The sequence below is a fragment of the Sitophilus oryzae genome, unplaced genomic scaffold, assembly GCF_002938485.1.
Source record: "Sitophilus oryzae breed Bouriz unplaced genomic scaffold, Soryzae_2.0 scaffold_1576_pilon_pilon, whole genome shotgun sequence".
NCBI lineage: Eukaryota > Metazoa > Arthropoda > Insecta > Coleoptera > Curculionidae > Sitophilus > Sitophilus oryzae.
Window position 1 is genome coordinate 4,419,991 of NW_022146254.1, and position 12,951 is coordinate 4,432,941.

Here is a 12,951-nt window from a genome sequence, read left to right on the forward strand (position 1 = left end):
CGATTCTTTTTACGGCTCATCGTTCAGATGTTATGGATCCGTGCTGGCCGCGATTCATTGTGATCCGATTCAATTCTCACGATTCTTTTTTACGGCTCATCGTTCAAATCTTATGGATCCGTGCTGGCCACGATTCAGTTGAACCAACCGTATTGTAAGCAATGAATCAATTCTCACGACTCTTTGAACGCACGATCGCATTTTGATTCGATTCAATTTTAACGATTCTTTTAACCAATGAATCTACTCTCACGATTCATTTTTAATACTCGTTCAAATGAACGACTTGTTCAATTTTGCCCACCCATATATTGTGTTCTAGCTGATCGATTTTGATGATTTTCTAAGTAATAATATCATTGTAGCATATTTATATTAATTTAATATTCTTTATTATTAAAGCTTTATGATTGCTTTAATATCTAATACCATACGATCGAATAAGAAAACCGCGTCAGAGCTGGCTTGGTAATGACGATTGATGATATCTAACATATAATTTTACATGTGATATGTATCGTCGATCGTTATTTCTAAGGCGTCTTTTATTCAACCATATACGGTACTTTTGGTGGTTGCCAATATCATATTTTTACAATCAAATTATGCATTTTTATTGATGAAAAATGAGTGAGAGATTATATCTTTTTGTAGTGTATATCTTTTTTTGTTGTGATTGATTTATAATTATTTTCATAAGTTTCTTTTAATAATACTTTGTGTGATTTTTAATAGAGGATAAATTATTTCTGTAATACTTAATTTTACCAACAAGAAAGGCAGCAATTATCGGTTTCTGCATTCTCCGCCGGTGCTGCCATCAATATTGTAAACAACCGGCATATACAAATACACGGGTTTAAATAGCAAGTAGACGAAAAATGTGTTATAACATTAGTTAAAAATTATTAGTAAGTGCAATTTTTGAAAATTAAAAAAAAAATAAAAATAAAAATCTTTTTAGAAGGTCTAACGTGTATTATAATTTATTACTCAAGCTAATAAAACTTTTTAGATTAGTAATAACACGCCGGCTGCTTTAACTACGATAGCGATCATAGTTTTATGCACCGGTTTTGCTATTTGGGACATAAATATAATTTTAGAATACACCCATAAAACATTTAAACACTACCTAGTCGATTACAGATTACTATTAATATTGATTAAATTATATTTTATTCTCATAATATATGCCTATTTAATTTTTTCATATGTAATACGCACTTTGTTTGCTCAGTTGTTTCGTCGAACTGCCAGAATCCGCTTTTGCTTTTGATCGAATCGGTGGGATAAAGACGAGAAGTTGTAAAATGTTCCGCGAGAGTTGTATTGAGTGTGATTGCACCCCACCACCACGCAACTATATGCTATCCTTTTCGTGTTGCCCAGTTTGGGTTCATTTTCACTTGGTTTTTATTACCCGAAACAGCGTTACATCACACAAACTTCGTACCTATGAATTTTACAGTTTCATTTACACTAGTTAAAACTAATATACTTAAATATAGGACAAAGACAGGATTTTAATATGATCAACATCGGAACTGCGTGAAATACAGAGCCGAAAACTTCTGATTTCTGCCGTATCGAGCGCTGCTGTCGAAATTTTTAAAATCAACTGAAATGTGCGCCTGTATTCAAATTTAATGTTACATTTTTTTTAGATGACATTTTATGTAAAATATATTTTTAAAACGCTACAATAATTCTCTCTTACCAGTAGACTAATTTAATCAACATCAATTTAATCAATCAATAAAACGATTTTTCAATGTTATTACACCATTTGATTATTTGTATTCCAGTAAACAAATGATATTGTTAAAAAATGGGACTCATGGTTCATAGTATATGTTAATGTAATGTTCTTTATTAATGTTGAATCTTTCTTTTTAATTTTTGCTATTTAGTTTAGCATTACTTTCGGTGGCGCTTAATAACATAACTATTAATTAATATAATTATTTATATCAAATTATGATTTTTTATCAATATAAATGGGGAATTTATGTTTCTATACTGTTGTGTTTTGTTTATGCTCTATACATTCCCTATTTTTGAGGAGTGTATATCAATTAACACTCTTTAATATTATTTTCCGTGGATTATTTTTATTTCTCTCCCTATTTAAATATTATTTTTTCTTATGTATTTTGGTGTATTAATAAAGGCTTTATTTATTTATTTAAATATCTATTTTTATTATTGTTTTTAAGTATTTTTTAAATTTTCTTTAATAATATTTTGGTTGGTTTGGAACACGATATTATTTATCATATATAATTTTATGGGTGAAAATATAGCAGAAATTATAATGTGATGACATTAGATTTAAATAAAAGTCTATTTTCGTCTTACCAGTAGAAGAATTTAATCAAATTAGGTTTGTTTGTCTCCACTCAAACGATTTTTCAACGATATATCACACCATTTTCCAAACGATAAACATACTGCGATTTTATGCCATTTTCCTCGTAAAATCTACACGTTGTTTTTGCCAATCTGTGCGTTATGGATTTGTTGATTGGGTCTTTTTTCCTTCGAATCACGTCATCTGGTTACCGTTTCCCGACGAAACGTCCCTTACGAACGGCTTTTCCTTACTGGAAAATGGAAAATTCGAACAGCTAACGTCGCGTTGCGTCTACGAAAATGCACCGTTGCCATATCTAGATGGGAATTCGTTCCGCGTTACTCCTTTATAAAACATTGTCATGGTTAGAAATGATCCTGTCTACATTTAAAAACAGCATAAATAATTTCTTAAGAGTCTATTACGCTGTACTTTCGGGTCGTACACAGGGGTCGGGTAAAACGGGTATGTGGCCTAAGGAAGTATATATTATATTTCAGAAATCTGCCTTGGTGTGGCATAGCCAGGGTTCGGAAGTAGTTAATTAAGACGTAATTTACCTGATTAACTACGTGTAGTTTTTCTTCAAAAACTACGTCTTTTCCCGTTCATTAACTACATAAAAACCACGTTAATAAACTATGTATTGATATTATGATTAATTTTCATTTGTATGAGGTGTAATAGAGATAATATGATGTAAATATTATATTTAAAGCCATATTTCTTCTGTTTTCTTAAATACATTATGTGTTCTTAAAGCTTCAACTTATTATAACCTCACGTCAAACCTTTGATATTTGAAAGTTACATACATAGGTTACATAAACTACACCCTCTACATAAACTACATTAACTACATGTAATGTAGTTTATGTAGTTTATAAAAGTAATATGTAATTTTCCGAACCCTGGGCTTAGCCCGATCCTGTCGTGTTAAGCCACACCAAAAATTCCAAACATACTCCTTTGATTAGGCTTGATTATGGTTTGCAGAACTTCAGCAGTTACCATAAAATAGCAAGCAATTTGTTACAAAAACATATAAATTATATATCACTGTATAATCAGAAAACTTCAATCTATTTCCGTATTGTAACGGAATTTTAAATTATGTCTTTATTTTCTAGAAAATTTAGTTCAAACAGGAATATTTTGTTGATGTTTGACCATCAAAATCTTAAAAGTAAAAAAGTTGTCTAAAAATTTGCTACAATACGGATATGGTATAATCCTTTATCTTTAATTTCCTCCTTCATTTGTGTAAAAATACCTAGCCAGTTTTACATAAAACGTTAAATGCTAAACGCTTATTTTGCTTCTTTTTCGGACTACTGAAACGGACTCTTAAACATGCCCCTTGCTTTACTTTCCTCTTGAACCTTTCACTTCCCGGGTCTACCCTAACTAATTACACTTACTCAATTATACATATAGGTACTTACTAAAAAACGGGTTCATTACTGATGCAAAATTCTGGAAAGATCGGTACTGAAAAAAAAAAACTGTGTAGTACACTATGTGCGCATATTTGAAGTGAAACTTCTTACTTCCGTCTGTCTGTCTGTCCCTCTGTCCGTCTGAAGACTCAATTTGGGTACCTCTATCCACGTGCCGAGTTTGGCCCCAATCTACCCATAATTAAGAAAAACCTTGATGTCGTCCATTTAGAGGCATCGTGCATCGGTTCGAAACGTCGAGGGCGCCATCCTGTAGTCCGTTCTCAATTATGCCGAAATCGATCCACATTTTTCTTCAATATCAAATCCTTAGTCCCACCCTGATGAAGATGTAAATGAAACGTCGTGCCCAATTTTACAGGGTGGGAGCGCGTGCACCGTCGCTCACATAGGCTACCCACCAAACTTGGTTGCGATCGGACGACATCAACTTTTGACGTTTCTTACTTCAAAACTGTTACTTTGACACGTGTCGTACACTGTTAAGTTGGCCTTGATCTATTGACATACCAAATTTCATTTAAATCGGACGATTTTTTGATTTGATTCATTTGCTGTTCTCCATTCGCGAACTTCAAGTTCCAGTGCTTTACGCCCTGGGCTACTCGAGAACGGTTCTGAAAGGAGCTGTGCGCAATAGCCTGGTGCCTTCATATGGCGCGGAACAGTTCTGAACTTTATGACTCAATTGAATGGAGTGAGAGTATCACGTTCTTCAGAGCTGCATAACTGCGTGAATGGAGGGCAGCAATTGATGATGGAGTTTCATAGTGCACGAAACCTCGTCAAAATAACACGTAAGGATGGGGCTTTTCGACTTCAAAAAAATCGGCTATTTCATTTAAAACAAAAAAAAAAGATATATCTGCCTCATGTCAAAGTATTAGGTTTTGAAACTAACGGAGGTAAATGTCAGTTTCATCCATGTTTCATCGGTACGTTAGAGAGACTTAAGAATAGGGCTTTTTACTGCTTAGGAAAATTTGTGTCCAAGTGAAGAGCCAATAAGTATTTTTAAGTATTTTTATTTATTTTATTATTAGTTTGTTTATATTAGGTCTTTTCGGTTGTAGATCTTAAGTTTCTTAAATTTAACTCTTAAATAAGTGCAAATATTTTCAGGGCTGGTAGATCTCGATAAAATAAATATATTTTCTCTTTACCGTTTTTCAAATAAGTCCAAAATAACCGACTTATTTTATTTTGAAAATAAAAAAAAATGTTTTTTAGCCTAAATTTTCAGAACCACTGGATCTCCTTTTCTGGGTTTTCTTTCTTGTAAATTTAACATCTATGTTGCCATATTATCAAGAAATTATGTTTTTTAAATAAAAACTCAAAACATTTCCGAAAAAAAATCGCTTAAAACGCCATAATCGCCTAGACATAATCGTGTTTCTGGAGTCGAAATTACTATCTCTAAAAATATTTGCAGTTATTTAAAACTCGCCCTGTAGGTATACAGGGTGGCGCACCTCATTCGCCTCGGTTGATTATACGAAAACGGAAAGCTGTAGAAACAAAATATTTTATGGGTATATGTGGGGAGGCAATGTGGCACAATTTAAAATTATTTTAAATATACAGGGTGTTTCACAACTAGGATACATATCAAAGTTATATTTCTTCTTAAGGAACACCCGGTATTTTATCTCATTTTTGGATTCCTGGGTCCAAAAAAAGGCATTTATTATAAGGGTTACATATGTTTAAAATCTTTGGTTTTTGAGATATTTAAAGAAATTTAAATTTGCATGCTACAATAGAATAGATTATTAACACCCTCTACATTACTTTTCAGAATTAATATTTGTGCTGAGTTTAAAGGTAAAAAACTAAACTTTATTGAAAAATGCTATTGCTTCCTTAAATTTATACAGGTGTATCAAAAATTGCCGATTTATTTTATATAAAAACTTCGTTATGTTATATGCAATACCCTGTATTTTTTAAAATAAACCGAAGCAGATTCAAATGTTCTTTCAAACTATATTAGGGTTTCCTATACCTATCTAGCTCAGATTTTGACTAAAGACCAATTTTTCAATAAAATGGCAACCAAGGGGACTAGTGTCATCATGGCAAGTTTCTAGTAACAGTTAGTAGCCATTTTCAAAATCAAAATTAGTTTATGGACTTATTTAAATTTAAATTTATAGCAGTTTACTTTTTATTTAATTTACCCCTACAATAGTTTAATAATTAATATTTACTAAATTTGTATTTATTATTCTATCAAGAAAAACGAAGAAGTAGTTCTTTGATTTATTTTACGATCACTTATAGGATGTAAATATGGATTTACTATCAAAGAACCAATTGCGGCAAATTCATTTTCTAACAATAGTTTAATAATTAATATTTACTAAATTTGTATTTATTATTCTATCAAGAAAAACGAAGAAGTAGTTCTTTGATTTATTTTACGATCACTTATAGGATGTAAATATGGATTTACTATCAAAGAACCAATTGCGGCAAATTCATTTTCATCACTTTCAACGGCAAGTTTCTGCTGTTGAAAGTGATGAAAATGTCAAGTCGTTTTTCAAAGGAACGCTTATAAGAAAGATTCCTATTTGGATATCTTTGAGCATATAAGCCCTTGTGGCCAAGAAGCAATTTTCCTCACAAAATAAAATCACTAGTAACATATCCATTCGTTCCGCCAGCAGATACTGCTTTATTTTTCTTGGTAAAATATTGAATACTTACTTATTAAACTATTGTAGATAAATCTAAGTAAACTGTTATAGATTTTAAATAATATCGTCCATAAACTAATGTCGACTTTGAAAGTAGTTACTAAGTGTCAGTAGAAAATTGCCATGGAGACACCAGCCATCTTGATTGCAATTTTATTTAAAAATCCTTTTTTATTCAAAATCTGAGCTAGATAGGTATAGAAAACCCTAATATAGTTTGAAAGAGCATTTGAATCTGCTTCGGTTTATTTTAAAAAATACAGGGTGTTGCATTTGAAATAATGAAGTTTTTATATAAAATAAATCAGCAATTTTTGATACCCCTGTATAAATTTAAGGAGGCAATACCATTTTTCAATAAAGTTTATTTCTTTACCTTTAAACTCAGCACAAATATTAATTCTGTAAAGTAATTTACAGGGTGTTAGTAATCTATTCTATTGTAGCATGCAAATTTAAATTTGTTTAAATATCTCAAAAACCAAAGATTTTAAACATATGGAACCCTTGTAATAAATGCCTTTTTTTGGGCCGTAGAATCCAAAAATGAAATAAAATACCGGGTGTTCCATAAGAAAAAATATAACTTTGGTATGAATCTTAGTTCTGAAACACCCTGTACATTTCAAAATAATTTTAAATTGTGCACATTGCCTCCCCACATATACCCATAAAATATTTTATTTCTACATCTTTTCGTTTTCGCGAATGAGGTGCGCCACCCTGTATAATAAAAATTTAAGATTTGGCGGGTGGTTCCTTTTTTCTATATTTCAGTCCAATTAAAATATATCAAATATCTAGAGGGAATAGCCAAAAATGAATTAAGTAGTTTTTACGCCTCGTTAATTTTTTTCTCTATACATTTTTAAGTTTGAACATTTTTTATTCAAGATTGTTAAAGATACAGGCGCACTTCAGTAGTTCTAGCCACTTCAATAATACCTGATTTGAATTAAAATAATTTTAAACATATCGTCGTAGCACCAGTACGTTATTAATAATTATCTATTAATTATTTTTTTTTGATAATTACCTACATATTATAATATAAATATTTTTCATCTAGTTTATTAAGAGACATCATGATAAATCAAAAGTGGTACGTAAAAAATGTACAGAATATTTCATTTCTTTTGTACAGGAGTTTAATTTTTTACTGGACCAATAAAAACCAAAAAACAACATATTTTTAAGATTTTTATCTCTAAGTTAAGACCAGTTCCTACCTATACAATCAGTGCATACCTATACAATACTATACGTGAGACATCTTTTTAATTACATGCATATTTTGGAAGAATAAATCAATAATAACAAGGTATTAATTCACTAATTAGTTAATAAAGTTAACAATAACCTTACTACTTTTTAAATATTCTTAAATTCATATTTAGCGAGTAGGATTTACAAATCGTATAATTTTGTTATCTTGTATATATTATAAATTGTAACTTTTGGCTCTAATAATTATAACCTTACTTTTTCCATTTAGATGGCTGACGTAGTGGTTGATCCAGATTGCAATGATCCAAAAGAACTATTTGGCCAAGGTAATTTGGTATTAATATTTTATTACTACCTATCATTAAATGATATCGTATCATTTTTTATGTAGTTATCCATATTTTGAATATATATATTTTTTTAAAGGCGTAAGGGCGTGCATAATCCAGGACTATGAAGCAGCTGTATCAGCTCTAGGCAAAGCATCAGAGCTTCTAGTAGCTGAACACAAAAACGACCTGCACGAATCCCTAGGTGAGGTATACCTTTACTATGGAAAAGCATTGTTAGGGTTAGCCAGAGACCAAAATGAAGCCTTAGGAGATGCTGTACCTAAAAATTCCGCGGATGATTCTGAAGACGACGACGACGAAGATGATGAAGGTATCTGAACCTGATTATTTAAATCCTTCCTTTTAAAACTAATAATATTTATATCCTAGATGTTAAAGAATCTGAAGAAAAGACTGAAACTACTAATGATACGCCCGCTGAAAGCGGTGATGCTCCTGATGTAAAGGAGCAGAATGGTGAGAATGGTATAACAGCTGAAGCATCCAGTTCCAGCGAAAATGGAAAACCTGGACCATCTTCTGCGAACGATGAGGAAACTACCGAAGAACAAAACGGTGAAGAAGAACCAAGCGATTTGCAAGTTGCATGGGAAGTTTTAGAACTGGCAAAGAAAATATTTGAAAATAAAGGTATTTATAGTATACATTTCGTCAAAATAAACTGATAATCAATTGCATTTTATCCGTAGAAGATAAGAAAAGCCTAGCAGACACGTTAATAGTACTGGGCGAGGTGTCATTAGAAAGTGAAAACTTCGAATCAGCCATCAACGATGTTAAAAAAGGTTTAGAAATTCAAAAGGAACTGTTTCCGAAGGATAGTCGAACTGTCGCTGAATCTTTTTACAAATTAGGCATGGCTTATTCAACTGATTCACAGATAGATCAAGCCATAGAAAATTTTAATAATTCTTTAGAATATTTGAGGAATAGGATCAAAACATTAGAAGAGGTATGAGTAAATAATTGTGTTAATACTATCCTGTCTTTCTAATTGGTGTTTGTTCATTTTCAGATTAAGCTTATGACTCAGGAACATAAAGATGAAGTGGACGAGATTAAAAGTCTTATTCCGGACATCGAGGACAAAATTGCCGATATGAATGTATATAAAGAAGAGGTATGTGTGTGTAGAGAAATCGTGAAAAGTATTGTTAAGCCTATTTTAAAGCCAGTAGAAGGACCAGTGAATAAAATAGAAGTTAGGCGCAAGTCTGGTTCTATTGAAAATACTGTTTCAAAATTGAAATTAAATGAACAGCCTTAAATATACACACTCTGCTTTTATGTGAAAACAAAATTTGCTTCTTGCTTAGTTTCTTACAAGTATTTATGTATTTATTTTTGCTATTTATACATTTTTTATAAAATAAAATTTTACTAAAGATTTTGTTTTTTATTTTGCTTAATATTATTTTCATTGAAGAATATTTTTGAAGCAGTGTGTCATTCATTCAGTGATTTGTTTGTATTATGAGTTCTATAATTAAAGAATTAAATATGTACACAACATCCCTCACACACAATATATTATGACAAATTTTAAAATTAGCCTGTTGTCACAATATATAGTAGGTCGAACGAGTCGGGGAAGTTTTCGACAGATGATATCCAAAGAGTGACAGAAAATACAATTTGCCTTTGAATTAAAATGACAGACACAACTGTCACTGTTATTTATCTTCTCGTTTGACAAACTATATTTTATTTTTATTACTTTGTATTGTCTTCTACCATTTTTTATTCATTTTATCCTTTGTTGTAGGCCATTAAAAAAATAAGCGAAGCGTTCAAAGAACCTTCAAAACAAACTACTGATGGTGCCGGTAGTTCAAAACAAGTTAGCGATATTTCACATTTAGTAAAAAGGAAGAGAAAGATTGAAGAAACCGATCCTGAACAAAATGTGGATAATCCTAATAAAAAAGCTGCATAAAACCTACGAATATTTATACCTTTCTAATGTCATTTTAGTGTAAGTGTTCTGATGAATGTTTACTTGTGTTTCTAATTGAATTTATTTAAAATGAGTATTTATTTATACTACACTTTATAATTAAATATTTTTTAAGAGAATAAAAACAACAGTACAGTTTTATCATATATTTTTCCTCTCTTAATTTCAACATATAACAAAATAATATAACAGATTAACTGAGAGTTTGATATAATTCTTTCTCCAATTTCTTTCTATACCATAGGTTTGCTGACAGTTGCAGAGTTCTAAGGGTTAAAGCCATTCTCAATCCTACAGAAATTTAATTTTAATTCTCATTCCTTTGTCACAAAATTCTCAAATATGGATGAAGTTTCGTTTTACTTGAAATCACTTATAAAAAAAACAACAAAAAATTCAGTATATCGAAGATTCCCTAAACACAAAAATAAAAAAAATTCCTCTGCGGAAATGCATCATTCTCTTTTTTTTCCGACTTTAGAATAACTGAAATCAGTTACATGAAAACGTGTTCCTGCTTTACATTCTAAACACTTTACTTGTGTAGGTATTATATGAACTTAACCTAGTAGATACTGTAATTTAGAAAAAAAAAAACGAAAATAAATCAGTAAACCAAACCAAAGCAATCAAAACACGCTGTAAGCTAAAACGCGTTTGTTTACGAATTCCAATTACCCAGTACTTTTCAAATCTTATTTTACAATATTTTATCAATAAATGAAAATGGTTAGGTTAGGGTTAGTACGCTTCCGCAAGAAGTTTTGAAGAATGAAAAACAGAAACGTGTTTTCATGTAACTGGTTTCAGCTATTCTAAAGTTGAAAAACTGAAAATTATGCATTTCCGCAGAAAAATTTTCGTGGCTTGGAATTTGGAAAGGCTTCCAATTTCTAAACAAACAAATATTTCTTAAATAACTGATTTCAGCTAAATTACAGTAGCCCTGATTTCAGCAATTCTAAAGTTGAAAAACTGAAAATGATGCATTTCCGCAGAAAAATGTTTATGACATACTATTCATAAAGGCTTCCAAATACTAAATACACAAATATTTCTTATATAACTGATTTTAAGTAAACGAAAGTAGTCCTGATTTCAACTATTCTAAAGTTGAACAACTTGAAAAGTATGCATTTCCGCAGAAAATTTTTAGGACATACTTTTCAAAAAGGCTTCAAAATACTAAATAAACAATATTTCTTACATAACTGATTTCAAGTAAACGAAACTTGAGCCACAAATATTAATAAAAATTATTTTTTAATCTGAGCCTTCTGGTAATAATTGCCGTATAAAACTAGTTTTATCTCCATATATAAAAACGACTAAAATTATTTGTTTACATAAACTTAACCTACCAGTTTTTTTACATAAAGAAATACGAATATTAATCATTTTAACTGCCGTTAAACGGTAGCTTACTAAAATGCCGTTAATGTGTATGACGTCGTTGATGTGACGCACTTGACGGCTTTATGAAATACATATAGGAATTTTATAAGGACTAACCAACGCTATCCACCCCACCAAATAACCAACTTAACCAACGCAACTAACCTCGACACTGATAAAAAAATATAAATTAGTAAAAACCAACCAACCCCACCAAATAACCAACTAACCAATGAATTAACACCTTCCAAATAACCACGGTAACCAACCCGCCAAATAACTAAACCAATCCAATATAAGCAAAAAAAAAATATAAAAAAGTCTTGGTCGGCGTGAGATTCGAGCCACGGACCATTCGCTCACGAAGCGATAGCCTCAGCCACGGAGCCATAGGTGCTCTTGCCAGGTGCTTATAGCTAGGCATTACTTTCCGCCGACATGAACGACGTCACAATATCTATTAACGGCATTTTAGTAGGCTACCGTTTAACGGCTGTTTAAGTACATCTATCATTTTAGTACTAATATTTTCAGAAAATTCAACTAAAATATGCCTTCCATATAGTACAGATAATATTGCTTAATTTTTTTCTGTTTCAAATTTATTTGGTTTACCTAAACCAACAGCAGTCAAAAAGAGTGCTATCCAAGGAAATGGAGAAGCTAATCTTACAGCTCTCAATATTACAGTCATCCTTCTAAGACTTCTATAATGGTTATAGTATAGTCCATACAATGTGACTATAATCCATGGTAAGATTAAGGCAATGTTTCTCTGGAAATACATCAATGAGGATATGGTTTTGTTTTAAATGATTAAATATTTAAAACTCACTGATGATAATCCCTTGTGTAACATCCAAGCAGCAAATGAAATTAGTACCACATCTTGTATATTAAATGTTATAGATATTCCTAAAAATATTTTTTACGTATTAAAGTATAAAAAGGTAACTTAGAAATGATATTTTTATTTTAAAACAATGAGAAAATTAGAAATTAGATGGCAATACTAAAAATTTGTTTGCATTCAGACGATCTTAATTCAAAAAAGGCATTTAGTGTGTATACTTAATGGAATTTCAAAAGTGTCAGTTTGAGTTTTAAGCCATTTAAATTGAAAGCAATTTTCATGAATAATTTAAAATCACTGTTAACTCTACCTTGGACATTAGTATAAAAGTCCATTTTGCATGCAGAAAATATAGACTGAAACAGCCATAATGAAGTCAATAGGAGTGCAGGGGATTTTGGCTCTTGAAATTTCGGACATTTCAAATTAAGTTCTTCATAATTTGTCGGGTTATTTTTAAGGGCTAGAGTACTGGAACTCATTTTTAATTTAGATATAACTTTCAACATCAAATCATTTTTTAAATTTTACTTTTGACATTTTTGTCATACCCACCAGCAACAGGTATCTAGACTATAATTTTGTGTAAATATGTCAGTGTTAATATTTTACAATAAATTCAAAATTGTCAGTTAGATATACATA

At 30.9% G+C, this 12,951-nt stretch overlaps 3 protein-coding genes across 5 annotated transcripts in view; 1 reads left to right on the top strand and 2 right to left on the bottom strand.

The window, feature by feature from the left end:
• Positions 1 to 2,580, bottom strand: part of LOC115879312 — a 61,123-nt gene extending 58,543 nt beyond the window's left edge. For both annotated transcript variants that reach the window (XM_030896077.1, XM_030896075.1), the window contains exon 1: positions 2,362 to 2,580. The gene's annotated coding sequence lies outside the window, so the exon portion shown is untranslated. The remainder of the gene's footprint in view (positions 1 to 2,361) is intronic.
• LOC115879311 (protein HGV2) overlaps positions 1 to 10,199 on the top strand; it is a 76,403-nt gene extending 66,204 nt beyond the window's left edge. Inside the window, exons 1-7 of one of the 2 annotated variants that reach the window (XM_030896073.1) lie at positions 7,714 to 7,842; positions 8,017 to 8,074; positions 8,175 to 8,411; positions 8,471 to 8,731; positions 8,791 to 9,053; positions 9,117 to 9,221; positions 9,867 to 10,199. In XM_030896073.1, the coding sequence (XP_030751933.1) occupies positions 8,017 to 8,074; positions 8,175 to 8,411; positions 8,471 to 8,731; positions 8,791 to 9,053; positions 9,117 to 9,221; positions 9,867 to 10,037 (1,095 nt within the window). In that variant the 5' untranslated portion in view covers positions 7,714 to 7,842 and the 3' untranslated portion in view covers positions 10,038 to 10,199. Of the gene's footprint in view, positions 1 to 7,713; positions 7,843 to 8,016; positions 8,075 to 8,174; positions 8,412 to 8,470; positions 8,732 to 8,790; positions 9,054 to 9,116; positions 9,222 to 9,866 lie in introns of those variants that run through there. The other variant, XM_030896074.1, reaches the window with a different exon arrangement.
• Positions 10,190 to 12,880, bottom strand: LOC115879314. Its single transcript, XM_030896082.1, has 4 exons — positions 12,617 to 12,880; positions 12,289 to 12,368; positions 12,069 to 12,228; positions 10,190 to 10,349 (listed from the first exon to the last, which is right to left on the bottom strand). The coding sequence occupies exons 1-4, from the start codon at positions 12,813 to 12,815 to the stop codon at positions 10,252 to 10,254; spliced, it is 537 nt and encodes a 178-aa protein (XP_030751942.1). The 5' UTR covers positions 12,816 to 12,880; the 3' UTR covers positions 10,190 to 10,251.
• Positions 12,881 to 12,951: the final 71 nt, after the last annotated feature.